General features: G+C 44.8%; 1 protein-coding gene across 1 annotated transcript in view; it reads right to left on the reverse strand.

Annotated features, from left to right (window-relative positions):
* The window catches only part of zfpm1 (zinc finger protein, FOG family member 1), a 91067-nt gene extending 73912 nt beyond the window's left edge, over positions 1-17155 (reverse strand). Inside the window, exon 1 of the mRNA XM_072695707.1 lies at positions 16709-17155. Coding sequence (XP_072551808.1) covers positions 16709-16748 — 40 coding nt within the window. The 5' untranslated portion in view covers positions 16749-17155. The remainder of the gene's footprint in view (positions 1-16708) is intronic.
* Between the last annotated feature and the right edge of the window lie 652 nt (positions 17156-17807).

The following is a 17807-nucleotide window of genomic DNA, read 5'->3' on the forward strand; positions in this document are numbered from 1 at the left end:
ACTGCAGTCTAATCAGTGGTGTGTTACACACTGCACGTCTACAAGGGACGTATTTCACACAAATGGCAAACTCTCCTGGGTTGAAATGGCAGCAAATGCAGGTATTCTGAAAGTGTTTCTCTTCATTTCTACTGGCCAGGCACACAAACACACACACACATGCACGCACGCAAACACACACCTGGGCACACCTACTAAGGGCCTGAGGTACAAAGAGAAGAGGAAACCTGAGGCACGAGGACAGAGTGGCAGCTGACCTGCGGCTGAAAACAGGGTCAAGTGTGAAACACAAGGCCTCCATACAAAGCCCTTTGGCTGGCCCAACAACACACAGAGGACCCGGGAAAAGAGGCTGGGTTGAACTGAAGGGAATAGGTAAAAAAAAATGAAATAAAAATAAATACATTTTAAAAAAGAATTTGTCTCCAATAACTAACACATTAACAATCCATGAAATAACAATGTAACTACTGGTAATGTATTGGCTATAGGGATGCAATATCATAGTACAGCGTCTTATTACACATGTATAACCACATACAGGAGAAGTTGACAGACGTGTATTAGCAGAAGTCATTCTAATCTACAGTAAATAGATTACCAGTAATTGCACTGTTATTACATGGACTGTAAATGTGTAATAACACATAATGAAGTGTCTGTAATAACTAAGTGGGATCAAAACATCTCACTTCATAACATGAGACTTTTAGTGGAGAGCAAACCACAAACCACAGTTGTAATAACAGGTCTGGCCTCCATCACGTCAATGTTTTATAAAGGTTTGTAATCCAGGCACTTCTTCGGTTGTCTTAAAATTGGCCTCCATTTACTAAATACATACATCATGTTAGGTGTTCTAATTAATTATTACTAATTAATCACAGTATTACCATACCCATGCTCCATATCCATTATTTGGACAAAAGTATTGGGACACATGCTTATTTATTGTTTCTTCTGAAATCAAGAGTATTTTAAAGCCAAAGAGTTTGGACTTTTGCTGGAGTAAGTGTCTCTACGGTCAAGAGAAGGCTTTCCACTAGATCTTGGAACATTGCTGTGATGATTTGATTACACTCACTGACAAGAGCATTGACCTCAGACAGCTCAATGCTGGGGGCTTTAAACCCCTGTAGACCACGTCTGGCATTAGGATACATGGTGCAGCAGGTTCATGTTGTTTATCTGTTCCAGAGAGTCCTATTCTATTGGCCATACTTCTCTACAGGGACTAGACAAAATATATGTGTGCTTTTGCAACATCTGTGTCAGCAATGGGTGGCCTCTAGTTGCGAGTGTACGCGTGAATATGGGTGTTTGTGGTACACTGCAACAGACTGGTGCTCCATTCATGGGCAGTCCTGCCTTGCGCCCACGACCGGCGACCCTAACTGGGAAAAGCGGATAAGAAGAGGGATGGATGAATGGATAGACGGATGGATGGAAGTTCTTTTGACATGATCAAAATGAATATTAGTGGACAGTGCGAGTCACTGACTGTGACTTGATGGATGAATAGATGGATGTACTGCAACAGGGCTAATTGGTCAGTGTTTTCTGCCAATATGCGCAGAAAAGCATTGGCCCATTCTTTATTAGTCACAACACCTTTAACATATCGTTAAGGTAAAACTGCTCGGCCTTACCAAGCACTGCATCCTAACCGAGTCGGACCACACTAACGACGTGAGCGAACGCATCGACCTAAGACACCTAATAAAGCAGAAATATCAGCAGGAATATGTGTTGTCATTGCTAAAAGCAGCTGAAAGTCTAATTGTGATGCAAACGAGGGTCAGCGCATGTCTGCTCCCTCGCTCTCCCTCTCTCCCTCTCCCTCTCGCCCTCTTTTCCTCAAAAGCTATAGGGCGCTCAGCTGCATCCCAACAACCAGAAGACCGGTTGTCGTCGACGGGCAACAGAGGCCTATCGTCCATGGCAACACATGCCTGTCCACGGTGTTTGTGGCTCTTTATTTGTGTCAGATTGAGGTTGGGCTTATCTGAGTCCAGCAGCTCTGGACCGGTATGTGTGTGCCTGTGTGTGTGTGTGTGGGTGTCTGTCTGTGTCTGAGTATGTCACAAGGGCAGGGGGCTAGGTGGGGGAGGAAAGAAAAAAAACAAAACATGTGTGGCGTTAAGAGAGAGTGGTGGAGAAAAGGGTTAACTCTAGGTCCAATCACTCACCATCTGACAGAGATCGAGAAGACGAAGAAGAAGAAGAAGAAGAAGAAGAAGAAGAAAGGAAGGGAAAAAAAGCTCCACAAACTGATCTCCCTTGCAGCCACGCTCAGCCCTGAAAATAATCACGGCTGAACAATCGCCGCTGAAAAAAGCCCAAGCAGCTCCCTATATTCTTCTTAATTTTTTCGCGTCAACATTTTATCAGCAGGCCCCATGAATAATCCGTGCGGTAATTTCTTTCTTTCTCCCTTTTTGTTCCTGGCATTTTGGTGGAGCAAGATAAGGAGTAAAAAACAACAGAAGGGCTAGGAGAGTGAAAAAGAGAGATAGATAACATTGATATCAACTCCTACACAACACAGTCATTCCCTTATCTAGGCTTTTTATCGCGCTTTCGTGTTGTTGTTTTTTTTCGCCTCCACTCCCCATGCTTTTGTGGCCTAACTGAGGAAACAAAAAAAAAAGGAAAGGTCTACTGCCCTTAAAAATGAAGTGAAGCATTTGGTATCGAATTAACCTTATGCACGCTGTTTTTTTCTTTACGGGGCCTGCTAATGTGAATAATTCAGCACGTGGAGAGAGAGGGAGAGCGAGAGAGATAGAGATAGAGAGAGTAAGAGAGCTTTAGGTGAACGTGGTTGGAGAGCCGGTCAGGGTGGAAAAGGAGAGCACAAAGGGAGTGTAACGGTTTGGCGGGAAGAGAAAGTAGCAGCAGCCATACACACAAATGCACCTATACACACACACACACAAACACACACACACACAGACAGACCTTCCCACTAAAGTAAAACCATGTTTCAAACGAGAACGAGAAAAGAATTCACTCACAAACTTATCTATTCTGTCTCACACTCATATGGCCCCGGAGAGAGAAAAAAGTGCTCTCTAATCTATCAAGGTCAGTTACACTGCCCTGAACAAATAGCGCGTTGTTCCAGCGAGCAGCTCTCTATGTAAGCAGAGAAGAAGTGACACACAGTCAGTCAGACAGACAGGCAGATAGACAGACAGATAGTCGGTAGGGCCATAAAAACTGACAGAGAGACAGATATTCGCTGTGCTAACAGTAACACACTTCCTGTGTTTAAGAAACACGCTGGGGGGGGGGACTTATATTAAAAAATAAATAACTACTGCTTACTGGTTTTGCTGTGCGAGTGGCAGCGCAAGTGGGCCGACACAACTCATAAAACGGCTGATATACGGAGGGCTACTAAAGGCAGGCCCAGATTAGCAGCGGTGACATCAGCAGAAGTGATCCAGGAAGGTGGGAAGCACAGAGGGGAAAAACCTCCACTGGAAGGAAGTTTATGACTGGATGGGAGGTTGGAGGAAAAGATAAGGACAGAAAAACTAAGTGAGAGAGAGAGAGACAAAGAGAGAGAGAGAGACCTAGAGAGAGTTAGTTAGACAAGCCATCATGGTTTATTGTAAATGCAGAGCCTTCATCAGTGTGTATCTTAGTGGAGCGATCAGCGATAAAAACACAAGAAGAAGAGCACCCTGGAAAAGAGTGTAACTGTAGATGGGAGGTCATCGGCACTCTGATAGGGCTACCCACGTGCTAAGCTCCATCCTCCGGTCGTCGTGGGAACCTGGAGGTCAGCTCAGCAGCTTTCATAATGGCGATACACTGCTGTTCAGCTACCCTTGATGCGTTCCGCTGACTTCTAACAGCTAGCATTCAACCGGTCGGAATGAGAACGCCAAGCCTGGGCTTTCGGAGGTTGGGATGGGGACGAGCAGGGGGGGTCGATGTGGATGGGGTGTTTATGCACCGTGTGTTTATACAGATGATAGAGATGATAGCGCGTATTAGTCGACACGATTTCTAACGTAATAGTCCCTGAGAGGCTCTTGAATGGAGTCGTTCGCCCCAACTTACCCCATGCACTCACCCACCCTCCTCATCCTTATTAACAGGCCCATCTCCCAAATTCTCTCACATTGCATTACTTACATCCAGTCCCATCGTCCCCCCTCCCCCCAACCTCACCTCACCATACCCCCACCCTCCATACATTGCCTCTATCCTTCTCAAATAAACCTACAAAGAAAGAGAAATTAACACAGGAGAGGTTTTTCTCCCTGTCACCCCCTCCTCCCTCCCTTTCTAGATAGTGGAAGAGGGAGTAAGAGAGAGAGAGAGAGAGAGAAAGAGAGAGAGAGAGAGAGAGAGAGAGAAAGATAGAGACAGAGGGAGGGAGAGAAAGAGAGAGAGAGAAAAAAAACATAATTTATCTGTGTATTATCAAGAAAGGCAGACACTTTAATCAGTCAGCTATGAAGTCAGTATTTCCATTCTTATCTGTCGCAGGAGTGGAAATGGAGAGCAGATAGCGCGCTGGGAGCCCATCGGTGGGCAGGAATGATAATGGGGGAGAGAGGGCTGGCTATTGGACCGCTGTGTCAGCTCTATCTGCACCCATTATCAAGGGCCTTATCGGCGCTGCCATCAGCCAAGCTGTAATGGGGCCAGTTCAACTTTCCACATTATCATACCGCCAAGACCTGGTTCAGTGAGGCTAGAGGTCTGACTGGAGACAGAGGGAGAGAGGGTGGAGGGGAAGAGAGAGAGAGAGAGAGAGAGAGAGAGAGAGAGAGAGAGAGAGAGAGAGAGAGAGGTGGGCGAGCAAGCAAGGGAGAGAGAATGAACGAGGGGGTCAGCACAGAGGGGTTGGGGGGGTTGTGAGATAGTAAGAGATAGAAAAAGGAGAGAGTGCTGGAGCAACGGAAAGAGGGTCCAAGATAGAGGGGAAGAGAGAGAGAGAGAGAGAGAGAGAGAGAAAGAAGGGAAACAGAGTAGGACACTGAGGGAGAGGAAAAGAGGGGAAGAGCGGAAGGGCACTGAGCATAAAAGCAAGAAAAGAAGTACCCGTGATCCTCTCCTTTCTAAGAGCCCGAGGGCAGGACATGCAAACTAGGCAAGAGCCCGACCAGCAAGGCCAAAAAAAGGCCAAAGTCTACACCAATTAAAGTGCTGCCTTCGATATTCCGCCACACTGCAGGACTGATAATCTAATCATTAACAACTATCTCTATCTGATCACATTGTTATTCTTTGTCATTTCATCTCCTGATTGATCACTACATGAGGACCGGTCGTGACCTTTGATCAGCTCGGGTCGTTCCAGTCCTTTGAAATTCTGGAATATGGCAGCATGTGCTATGGTGGAAAAGATGGAATATTTGGAAGGAAAAGGTTGCTTTTGCTTACTTTGTATCTTGTGTATCTCTGTGTAGATTTATGTGCCACAGACAGATTGGATTAATTTTTTCATGACTGTTTCCATCCTCAAATTTATTCAAGTTACACGGTTAGGCCAACATGGAGATAGGAGTCTTTTCCAATGTCTAGCTTGATTACTATGAAATTGAATCTTTGAATCTTTAAAAGTCTTTGAATGATGGTGTTTTCATTACTGCGTCTTTAAGAGGTATAAATGTAAATGGCCTAGGTTCTAATTGGCTGCCTTACATGGTGTCTCATTCAGAAAGTAGTCCCGGGTGAAACGATAGACACACATCTAGCACATCTAGTAGGTCATTGTAGTGTTAGGAGTCTTGCCCAGGGCCTAGCGTGATTGTTGACCAGGGACTCGAACCCTAGCGTGCCACAGGGAAGGTGGTTGGTAGTGTTGTTATACACTATGCTACACCAGCACCTTTTAGAATTAAACCAACAATCTCTTTTAGAATTTAACTGCGTTTCCATTACTGTGCCTTTAAGGTAAAAAAAAAATGAAAATGACCAGTGTTCTGATTGGCTGCCATACATGGCGTCTCATTCAGAAAGTAGTCTTGGCTAAAATGATAGATGCTAGCATGCACATCTAGCAGGTGAATGTAGTGTTAGGAGTCATCCCCAAGGTGTAGTGTGACTCCCGGTTAGGGAGTCGAACCTTAGCCTGCCATGGGGAGGGTGGGGGATGTGCTGTTAACCATTACACCAACACTTCATAGAGCTAACCCAACAATTTCTTAGAATGAAAGAGGCAGAAATCTGTCTGGCGTCTTCTGAATGTCCTTATATGGCGTCTCATTCAGAAATCAAATAGGTCTTCCCTGATCTGGGCCATTTAAGTCAACTGAATGCAAGTCATTCACATTTACAGTAAATCAGTTGTTCTGATTCATCCAGTGATTTCTATATGAGATCAAACTCCTGGTCTGGTTTCGTTTAAGAATTTAACTGCTAAAGGCAAGGCCTAGCCAGCACCCCACTAGCACAGGCCCAGGTCAAGTGTGAAATTAATAGTCTAGCATCCTAAATATAGGGAACGGTTTTCACACTGCTTTTTCTTAGTTTTCAAAAGGGCTCAGTTAGCACTGATTGTGTCAGTTATGTGCAAGCTGTACTATGTGTAAGCTGTACCACCCAAACGAGGCATTATTCACCAGGACGTGAGTGATGGCAAAACCGTTATGGTAGACTAATACTAATACTTCCGTATAGAAGTCTTGTGAAGGGGTCACACAGTACAAGATGACACACAGTGGTGAGATGGTGGCAATGCTAAGGTTTTTTTAAGGTTTGAGTCAGATGATTCCAGCCCATTCGACCAAGACAGTGTGCCTATGTCCACCTACTCTGGACATTATCACAGCCAGGCTATCAGCAGCACATTGCTCATACAGTTTACCCAAGTGGTATCCAAAAAAACCAAAAGGTGAGATCACTCCAAACCCACAGCACAGTGTGGAATGACTCACTGTGCACATATCTAAGCAGAGGATAGGGGGGAGAGAGAGAAAGAGGAGGGGGTGGTGGTGGTGGGGAGCCAGCCTCTGGCTCTCTATCTGCCTGTTCTGTGGCCAGCCAAGTGGAGTGTGTGAGAGCAGAAAGAGGAGACACTCTGGTCTAGACCACCTCTGTTAAGGGGAGCTCCCTGGAGGCAGCCTAACCTCTCCTCTTTCTCAGTCCTTTGTCCCAGTCACCCTGCTGTTCTTATCTCTCCCCTCTCTCCTCCTCTTCTAAACCAAGCCCAGCGTTCTCTGCGTACCACAGATCTCCTTTTTAGCGCCCAGCCAGACCTGCTTCAGTTCAAGTCCAAGAACTTACGCTCCAAGAGGAAGAGAGAGACAATCGGCAGGATCGCCAGTGTGATCTTTAGTGTTTAAGGAGGTTTTGTAGAAGCTATGGAACTTTCGAGCATTAGAGTAAATACCAACGGATCAGCACACTGATCCCATGTTCTTCAGCAAACACCATCAACTCCAGAAGTTGCACTAGTGTGCTACACCTGTGTGGGGTTGTTAGAAGTCTCTAAAAAGCTCTCCTCCAGTTCAACCAGCTCAATAGTACAAAACTCACTCCCAACATTAGAGTGCTGGTACTTGCTTGGAAATATTGGGTCAGTGTGCCATGGTCACATGGTTAAGTCATTTTCCGGAAAATTCATAGTGGGTCATGCTGTGACATTATCCAGAGTCACCCTTTTGCACATACAGTGTGAAAACAGTAGTAAGTATGTGGGCTCATACTTACTAAGTGTCCTTGCATTGCAAAAACTGCTAGGTTTGACAAGCTGTATACAACCTTGCCAAAAACCCATTCATCATTAATGCCCATCACTATTACCTTAGCATTGTGCCACATATCCTAGTCATATTTGTTGTAAAAACATCCGCTTTGTAGTCTGTTGACAGTCAAACCAAGGGCTGAAAACCTGCTCTGTAGATGTGTCAATATGCCAGAAACCCACCAATTAGTAGCCTTGGGAATTGAAGATTGCTAACCAATCGTAGATCCAAACCAATATGGTCCCAAACAACACTTGTTAGCTTACATTTAGCTTAGCCTGCGTCTAGCTAACTCAAACACGTCCCTAAACTTAAATAATAAACTCTCAATATAAACATCACTTGTTATTAACTGGAAATTACATTAAATGAGCTTTTTAACAGAAAGCTTTGCATAAAAATATTGATATACATTTGCTGGTTAACAACTACTTGGTTAATCAACATATAACTATAACTTCCCATAGCTTGTTAGCATGGCATTTTTAATAGGAAACTCATTACTCAACACATTATTTAGCTTTAAGCAAAGTGAGCCACAGTGCCATTAGTCTAAATGGGTTTTCCTCACTGCCAGTACAGTTTTATAGTAGTTGCTGAATAATCTGTAGTAGGTACTGAAAAATAAACCTCCAGATTAACAACTGAAGAATACCCTTCGAGGTTAAGGGGTTAAAGGCACTTTAAAAGCACACCACACCTCCACCCACGTGACAGCCAGCTCATGTAAGGTTCAGTACTGCACTTTACAACCGCACTCTACAGCTGTAAAAGCAGGTCGGCATGGACTGTTTGCTCACGGAAGGCTTTTTTTTTTACACCCTGGAACATAGAGCTGAGCACAGTAGGAGAAAATGGCCTCTTATCGCCAGTGTGTGAGTGTATGCGTGTGTGTGTGCGTCTGTGTGTGTGGGGGGGTGAGGTTTGTTGAAGCTGTCATAACAGTGATGCACAGACTATCCACGGGCCAGTAGACTGCACACACACATGAACCCAGACGGCCTTCACACTACACCTGATCCCATACGAACATCTATTCCTCATTTTGAAACCTTAATATCAAACACTGTGTCCTTGAAGTAGAGTACCAGCGGTAATTCTTACTGTTCCATTAGAACCGTTAAATCCTTCTTTAAAGAACATCTCGCTCCTTTTTAAGTGAGGAGCTGTACAGAACATCTAGAAATCTATTCAAAACAGTGCCCCTCCCCGATCCTCCTGTCCATGTTCCACTGCCACATGAAACTGATCCCCCACACCCCCGACCATGCCAATTAAGCACATCAAATAGAAGAACATGACATCAAACCGACCGTAGAAATCGCCTAATCTAATCAACCCCGTTAACCACGATCCCATCAAATATGGCTCCTCCACACGGACACATTATCATATCTCCAGTCCCCATAAAGACTAACTCATTAACTCCAACCAACTCCATTATAAACAGCGCATTAAATCAACTCCATTACCCGGCCTTCATCAAAACAGCGGCCTCCCGCTTTGGAAACTTCACCTCCGTTCCTGTCAAAAACACCACGCAACGTCGCTCTCTCCCTCTCTCTCTATCTATCTATCCCTCTCCTCTCCATATGATTCCACGTGATGGTGGCAGATCATGATTACCCTCATTGTTTTTGTTTTTTTCTGGACAGGAAGACTGGGGGCTACGAGCTCCGTGCTAAAGCTGTGACGCTTCATGCCCTGTTCTACCACAGTTCTCGTATATGAGAATTAAGCTGAAAGTTTAATTCTCTGGCTTCAGAATATTAATGTGTGTCTAGTGTGACATCCAGAGTTGAAGGTGCAAATCGAAGTTCAAGGCACCTGAGGAAACAGTGCCTCAGTGGAGAGTGACATCACTTACCGGGTGTGTTTTGCATGTATATTACTGAAGAGCTATCGAATAAAACGCAGCCCGGCTGATAGTGGTGTGTGTGCACTGGGGAATAAAACTGGGACACGTGTGTCATCACTTTTTATGAATATTGTAGGTCTACTATGATATCATCATGGTGAAGCTGAATTTGAGCTTTAAGAACAAAGGACAATTCAAATGTACAACAGTTTGGACGGTGTGAAAACGACAGCGCGTAGTCAAACAGTTTACACTTGCAACAATACAAACCCTGCAAGGCCTTTGTTTTATTCCTACCAGAAAAAAAGTAACTTCAGACTACAGAGTGCTGTATGTGCGTTCCTCGGTTGTTCCTCGTAATTCACTCTGGCTTGTCCCCTGTGTAAAAAGCAGGAAGAAGTAATAACTCTCCACAACACCACACAGCTTCTCCTCTGTCACTGTGGCAACATCCAGGCACTTCCTAAGCAGTAAATTTTTATCCACAGGCAGTTTAATGTGACCACTCCGTCACCCCACACAGAGAAAAACACCAGCCAGTCAACACGTACAGCCAGTCACCCCATCCAATCAAAACAGAGCCACCCAGTCAACACAGGGGGCAGGTTTTCTCAGTTAGCCAGCTAACTTAAGCTCAGAAGGTGAGAACTGTCCAATGGGAATGCTTCTCAGCCTGTCTCCTATTGGAAAGGCTACATTTTGGTCTGTTATCTGGTCTAAATGAACACCACCATAGTTAATTATAACATTGTACCTAAGAATTTAATGAAGTACCGAACACTGTCTGTCAAAACGCACTGTTCACATGCCAGTCTACCTCACTGTTTTTGTGAGGTCACAAAACCGGCATATTAACATATGTATCCATCGACACTACCTACATCTTGTTTAACATCCATTCCCAGAAGATCTAATGACTGTTTCAGATCAGACATCTTTAGGAATGATGCACAACAGTAATCAACAGTTAATAAAAATGTGAGAAAATGAGCATAAACAGATATATACTAATTGTGCTTGTAAAATAAACCCACAAAAATATGCAGAAAAACAGGCCGGTTAACGCAGTTACAGTATAATCATCAGTGTCTGCCCAGTTTAGAAGAACATAATGTGAAACAGAGCAAAACTTTCAAACTCAAGTCAAGTCAGGCTAAAAAAAACTCTTTCAACACTTTTAAGTATCACACTTGATCCAGAAGGTCGATACTGAGACGACCTTGGTGACTATCCCAATGTATAGATTTTCTGCTGAAAGCAGCAGAGCGAAGGATAAAATATCCAGACAGTGAACTTAGCTACAGTAAATCTGGCGATTATACTGCCTCTCTCGCCCTCACGGACACTTTTCAGTTGATCTTCCACACCCACACACCCACACACACACACACACACACACAAACCCAAAGTAAAATGCAATAAAGTATTTCATCGTCGCTTACTTCTTCCTTTTGTATAAATATTTACTCTATGCCAAACTATCAGGTGAATCTCCTCAGACCCATTTGCAGCAGGGAAGGAAGCTTGCACCTGCAGCACGTCTATGAGCACCCAACAGAAAGGTATGTAGAGAAGGATGATAGTTATCTATCAAAAGTCCTTTCTAGGAAAAGCCCAAGTCATATGCTGAGAATTCATGTTCTTCCTCCCACCGTGCTTCCACAGTATGCATGCTATGCAGAAGCAGAAGGGCACATTATAATTATTAGCTTAATGGTTTCACTTAGGCAAAGCAAGATTGTTTATACCTGGGCCTTCTTCAAGGGGTTCTTTAGTGTCAGCTAAATGCCGTTAATGTATACAGAACCATGACAACTTGAAGAACCATGTGATACTTAAATGGATCATATATACTTAAATGAATCTATAAAGAACCTTTTCAAAATAATTCTATACAGTATGTTTAGTTTTATGTTTATAAGTCATAAAAAAAACAGATATCAATCAGCCGTAACATTAGCACCAACTTCCTAATACTGAGTAGGTGCCCCTTGTGTCACCACACCATATCTGAGCATTCAAGGCATGGACTCTACAAGGTCTTTGAAGATTTTCTGTGGTATCTGGCACCAAGACACCAAGATCCGTTGTGAGGTGGCACCGCCATGGATTGAATCAATGAGCCTTAGGCAACCATAACTCTTGTCTTTTCTTCAACTACTTTTAGTAGTGTTTGTATACATATAAATATATTTTTTGTATAAATAAAGGCCAAATAAAACACTGTACATAGATATAAATAATTAAATCAATAAAAAGTGCAATGTCGAGACAGAAATCTTAGTTACAATAAATCATCAATTCAATTAAATGAAAATAAACAAATAAGCATGTATGTCAAGAATGTCAAGCACAGAGTAAAGACGATGGGAATTTTTAGAAGGATGCAAAGGGCAACTGCTTAAGGAGTCAATAAACAGATGTTTATTGTCCTCTATTTAAAAAAAAAGATATAATCTGACAGCACCCAACTGCATTCACCAGTAGAAACCAGTAACTCTCTTAGCCAAAAGTGTTTAGACCATGCTATAAGGCATCTACATTGTCCACAGGCCTCAGAAAGTCGCATCTCTCAGTATCTAATAACTCCCAGCAATTCAACATTAGAGCATGCAGTGCTGACGCCACATTCTCATTTCCTTTTTAATTTCTATACATGGCTAAGAGCTGAGCATTTTTCTCTCTTTACTTTCTACAAAAAAAAAAAAAAAAGCAGCTCTCCACAGATAATCATCGAGGAACAAAAAAATCCCCCACATCTCAATGCTATCTCGTACAGGATCTACAGTGAGTAATATGTGGAATTAGTTTTAATTAAATTAATCGACTATGATGGTTGTTAGCAGAAAAACACACAGGGGCGGGAAAGAGGGGAGGGGTGGCAGCGAGGGGGAAGCGGGGGAGAAAAAGAGAAGGAAGGGGAGAAATGCATTCACACCTATCATCTAATTATACAACAGCATTAATCACATTAGGGCTGGAACTGATTGCCAGGGTCCAGGGCCCTGCTGCTTCTACGTGTCGCTTTGTTATTGCAGCAGAGTCTTAGCTCCTGCCTGCTCTGGCCTGATAACAACTCTTATCACACTTGGCAATCTCTATCTGCACCGGAGATCAGGCCCCAGGGCTTATCAAAAGTTCACATCGAGCTAAAAGCAGAACAAAGAGGGAGAAAAAAAAACACACACACAGGCAAAAGCCACCAAGAAAGTATGCAGTGTGTATGCACATTTGTGTGTTAATGTGTGTGTATAGGAATATGTGCAAGGGTGTGTACACGTTCAACTATGTGTGTGTACACATGCACACGTTTCAGAGTGTGTGTGTGTGTGTGTGTGTGTGTGTGTGTGTGTGTGTGTGTGTGTGTGTGTGTGTGTGTGTGTAAATCAATAGTTGAGAGTGGGTGCACTCTCAACTATTACTTTACTTTACCTAACTTTAATTTACATGTCTATTGTACGGCTAATGTAAATGTCACAGATTTGTGAATGTGGCCAAATGCAGTCCCTGGGAAGGCTGCTGTATATGTGTTCATGTGTCTGTGTGTGTGTGTGTGTAGGTGTGTGTGTGGGTGTGTGTGGGTGTGTGTGTGTTCTTCACTATGTGCAATCTCATTCTCTTTTATTCAGCATGATGTTTTTGGCAGGATATTAGATTAACCCTCGTGTCAAGTGACCCCACAAAAAAAGAAGCTGAACCTGACAGCGAACAGTTTCAGCAGAAAAAAAGAAAATAAAAACAGGAACTGCAGATAAGATCGCGTGTCCGTGCTTTCAAAAGAGCAACTCAAACAGCGGCAGCAAGGTGGTCACTCAAAATGAGCGCGATTGTCTGACCACCGGGCGGTCGGCAGAAGCGTGCTCCGGCCGCTGACGTCAAGCGCCGTGACCCCATGCATAATGCAAGGCGACCTGGAGGCCGGCTTGAATGATGTCAGGCTCTGCAGAGCAATCTCTGTTATCTCTCACCATCTCCTCACTCTTATCTCTGCACCCATCTGCACGGCTGCCTTATCGGCCCGGGCGATCTCACTGTGGGAGCTGCTTTTAAAACCCAGAATACATCCATCTATCGTTTCTGTATTCCTGCCTCTCTCCCCTAGCCCTTATCGCCTCTGCCATCCTATTCTGCTGTTATCTGCTCCTCTCTCTCTCTCTCTCTCTCTCTCTCTCTCTCTCTCTCCCTCTCCCTCTCCCTCTCTCTCCCCCCCTTTTTTTTTTTTTAACTTATCTGAAGATACACCCAGCCAGTCCCAAACAACAACACAAACACGACACAAAGATGAGAATGCAGCAGCCAAATGTAATTATAATGCCAATTCCATCCGCGCAATCGCTCCCATCAGTCTCACACCGCCGCTATCGGCACAGAGATCGGCCGCCTCGCTTATCTCGTCTCCCATCTCAACCGCCAAAACACAAGGCCTGGGATCCAGCCCCCACGCTGGGCCGCGCGGCTTATCGCTCCATCGGGGAGGGATGGGCTAATCTATCGGAGCGATCTTCACCATTGGGAGAATGACGCACACAAAAGGCGCACACAAATATTTCCTCTGAACACAGACTTCCATGATACCGTATACTCAAAGCTGAAGGCCTGGATGGCAAAATCCCCCCAGGAGAGGTGTCACGAAGCGAAGCCATCTCACATTAATAATGCCCGGGTGTTTTGCTGCTTTGCATCTGCCAAAAACAGATGCGATGCAAGCCTCTGTGCAGTGAACTCTCAGGACAGGGAGGGTTCTTTTTGTAGTCTTTCTGTTGCTGTGTGCTTTGAAGAGATTGGTGTAGGCTTAAGTGACTGTGACGGTCATAGAAGCAATGGTAAAGTTTTCCCTGACATGAGAACAATGCTCCTACCTGACCTTTTCAGCCCAATTAACCATACCTGGTCAGGCACCACAGTCACCAGGCAACGGCCTGGCTCAAGCCACCTCCAGTGCTTTGACTTGGACCTTTCGGTCTCCTCCGAAAGGTCCTGCAAAAAAAACAGGCCTGTTCTGGGGGCAGCAGTCGCTTTACCCAATTCAACTCCAACCCTTGTCCAACATAGTGCTTTGTCCTGGACTTTTTCAACCTTAATTGCAAGGTACCGTACAAGTATCTCAAAAATATAAGGCTTGTTCTGGAGGCAGCAGCTACTTTATCCAATCCATCTTGAATGGATCTTGTGTGTGAATGTGTGTCTACAACCCACAACAAATCCTTCCTTCAGCCACTTGCCAATGCCTTTCCAACTATTCTATAGCCAAATAAGCCCATAAAAACAACACCTATATTATTTGATCTTATCCTATGTAGTCCCATGCTCATGTAGGCCCCGAATAGACTTCCGTAAAGCTAGTCGCTTTACTTTATCAATAGGCAAGCACAGGCCACAAGTGTTTTTCTTTTCTGCTTGACCTGAAATAGGTGATCAGATAGCACAACAAACAGAGAGATGATGTGAAGATATTCTAGCTGTCATTGGGTGAGAAAACAGGGTTTTATATATAAGAAAAAAGGAAGAGAGCAGACACACAGTGGTGGGACGAATAAGACATGAATGTCTCAATTAAGAGCAGCACTTGAGGTTATTGGCTTGACTGCCCAATGATGCAGCTTTGCAGCCGCTTAAACAAATCGCGCTACCGCCCTTTACGCTCAGTGGTATATGCTAATGTTGCCTTATCAGGCCATTTTTCTTTCCTTTTCAAGAGTCGCTTTCTGCCTTTGACTCACATTAATATTTATTTTTGAGCAGCCCTTTCAAACTCAACCTCCAAGATATTGCTACTGTGCTTATCACATCAAAGCATCTCTTCTGGATGAAGAACTGAAACAGCGCCTGGCACCAGAGCAAAACGACTTTTCAGCACTGCTGATTCTTTTGAGGGGGAGAGAGAGAGGGGGGGGGGGGGGGAGAGAGTGAGAGAGAGAGAGAGAGAGAGAGTGAGTGTGTGAGATGGTGCTAGACAGAGAGAGAGAGAGAGGTGTTAGAGAGAGGGGGAAAACACAAGCTACAGTGAGAAAGAGAGAGACAGCAAGAAAAAGAGAGTGAGAGAGAGAGAGATGGTGCTAGAGAGAGGGGAAACAGCAGCAGTGAGAGAGGGTGAGAGACAGACAGGGTGGTGCTATGGCACTACATTTTATTTTTATAACATAACTGTATCAACTGCTAGATCAGAGATCAGTGATAGAGCTTCGCATATTTCTAAACAGGAAGAACTTGTCAGCCTCAAGCCAGTCAGCCGTAAGCTTGTGTATGAAGAGCCTGCACTGCAAGCGGCGCCTCTACGTTATAGAGTTAAAAGCTGAGATGGGGGGAAAGGATCCAATTGTAATCCGCTATCAGGCAGAGAGATCAGCAGGGCGCTATCTCACGGCCCATCTCTGGAGAGAGAACTGAAAAGCCGGGGGAAAATGCAACGCCAGCCTCGCTGCAGCCACAGACAGAAAACAAATAAAAAAAGATCCAATTTTAATCCTTATCTCGCCTGAGATCGGATCCCTTGTTTATCTGAACTCACATCAGTTTTCTTCTCTTTTTTTCAGAGAACAGCGACGTTTCCACAACAGAGTTAAACAGGAAACCACGGTTACACTTCAGCCGGCGATGGAAAGGTTCAAAAAGCCAGAAAAACGGTTTACTACACCCACCAGCTTCGGTACAATCTTGTGGAAGCGAGAAAGATGCTTCTCTGAACTGATATTCCGCGGAATCACAGCTGGTTCGGGTGAAATTAAACCGCACAGCTCGTTAGCTTGTTGTTTTCAACTTTACGATTTTTTTTTTTTAATCGACGTTTGAAACTTCGGTTGCTATGTAAACAGAGTCTTTTCTTGGCGTGTTTACGTCGTTTTTACGCTTATTTCTACCCCCCCCCTCTCCCCTCTCCTCATAATTAGCAACAAGCTGAGCGCGAGCGTGCTGGTGCTCTGGCGAGTGTGCGCTCGCTCGCGTCTGCTCGCTCACACAAACGCACGCGGCCACGCTCGCGCCTATCTGAACGATCCAGCGGTTTCCAAGAAACGTTTCAATACCATTCAAATCTCCGAACTGACAACGCGTTACCAACGCTACCAAGTTTCCTGGCGTTGCCATGGTCCCGCTGCCACCGGAGCAGCGCTGAGAGAGGAACTCAAAACTTTGCGCTTACGTTTGATCTGGCGGGGCTTGCTCTGCTTTCTTCGGGACATGGCCGTCCCACCCCCTCCGGGTCCCCAGGCAGGCAGGCAGGCAGGCAGACTGCGCAGCGATATCAGCTCGCGGAGAAGAACTAGCAGCACTGGAACACGGCTCGCCCTCCGTCCGGTGCAACCGGCATGACCCGCGCGCTCTGGGTGTCGTTCGCCGAAGGAGCTACCTGTAGCCGTGCGGGGCGAGCTTCAGTCAGTCGGGCTACTTCTTCTTCTTCTCGACGCGTGTCCTGCTGCTGGCCGTACCGTCTTCTCTCTCGGTTTAACAGCGCGGCGCAGCCTCGGCCGGAAGAGCGTCTCCGGTGCTGTTCGAATGTGAGGCTGCGGGGCAGAAAGGCGAACCTGCAGCCCTGTGTTTTGTTTTGGTGTGAATATGAACTCGCCGCTACGCTACAGAGAGACAGCAGTTCTCAATGGGCGCTCGCTCGACAGGCTCGTGAAGCAGTGGAGCTGATCGGCAAGGCCACACCCCCTCCGACACGCCTCCTGCGTGATGATGCCATGGCGCTGCTGAGCAGCTGCAGCTCCGGCAAAACAAGGCGCTTAAATGTTGTGTAGAAACATTGGAAACGAGGCATGTTTATCGTGGGTGGGTTTCATCAGTGTCAGATCCGCACCCTATTTAATAAAACACAGGTCTATTTATATATGTATATGTCTGTAAGTAATATATTATATTATATTACGTTGCACTACACTTATTATGTATATTTTGTTCTTGGTAGCTACCTGGGTGCAGGGGCGCTGCCACGGATTCTGGGCCACAGGAAAAGATGTTACACTGGGCCCAGAACTCTAACACTTCTGCCAAAATACTCTGGCACTAATTACTACCTGCCATTCACAGGCCCTTAGAGTCGTCCCAGCTCCCCTCACCATATGGGTGTCAATACCTTTTGTACTTTTTGTACATTCCTCAGTCCTTGTACCTGTACTTTACACACCCTGCCTTTATTTTTGTTCTTTTATGATATTTAGATTATTAATAATGAACTATTTTAATTCATATTCAAATATTCAAATATGGTTTTATTATATTTTGTTGTGTAGTATTTTTAT

This window comes from Salminus brasiliensis, chromosome 13, assembly GCF_030463535.1.
Source record: "Salminus brasiliensis chromosome 13, fSalBra1.hap2, whole genome shotgun sequence".
NCBI classification, from domain to species: Eukaryota; Metazoa; Chordata; class Actinopteri; order Characiformes; family Bryconidae; genus Salminus; species Salminus brasiliensis.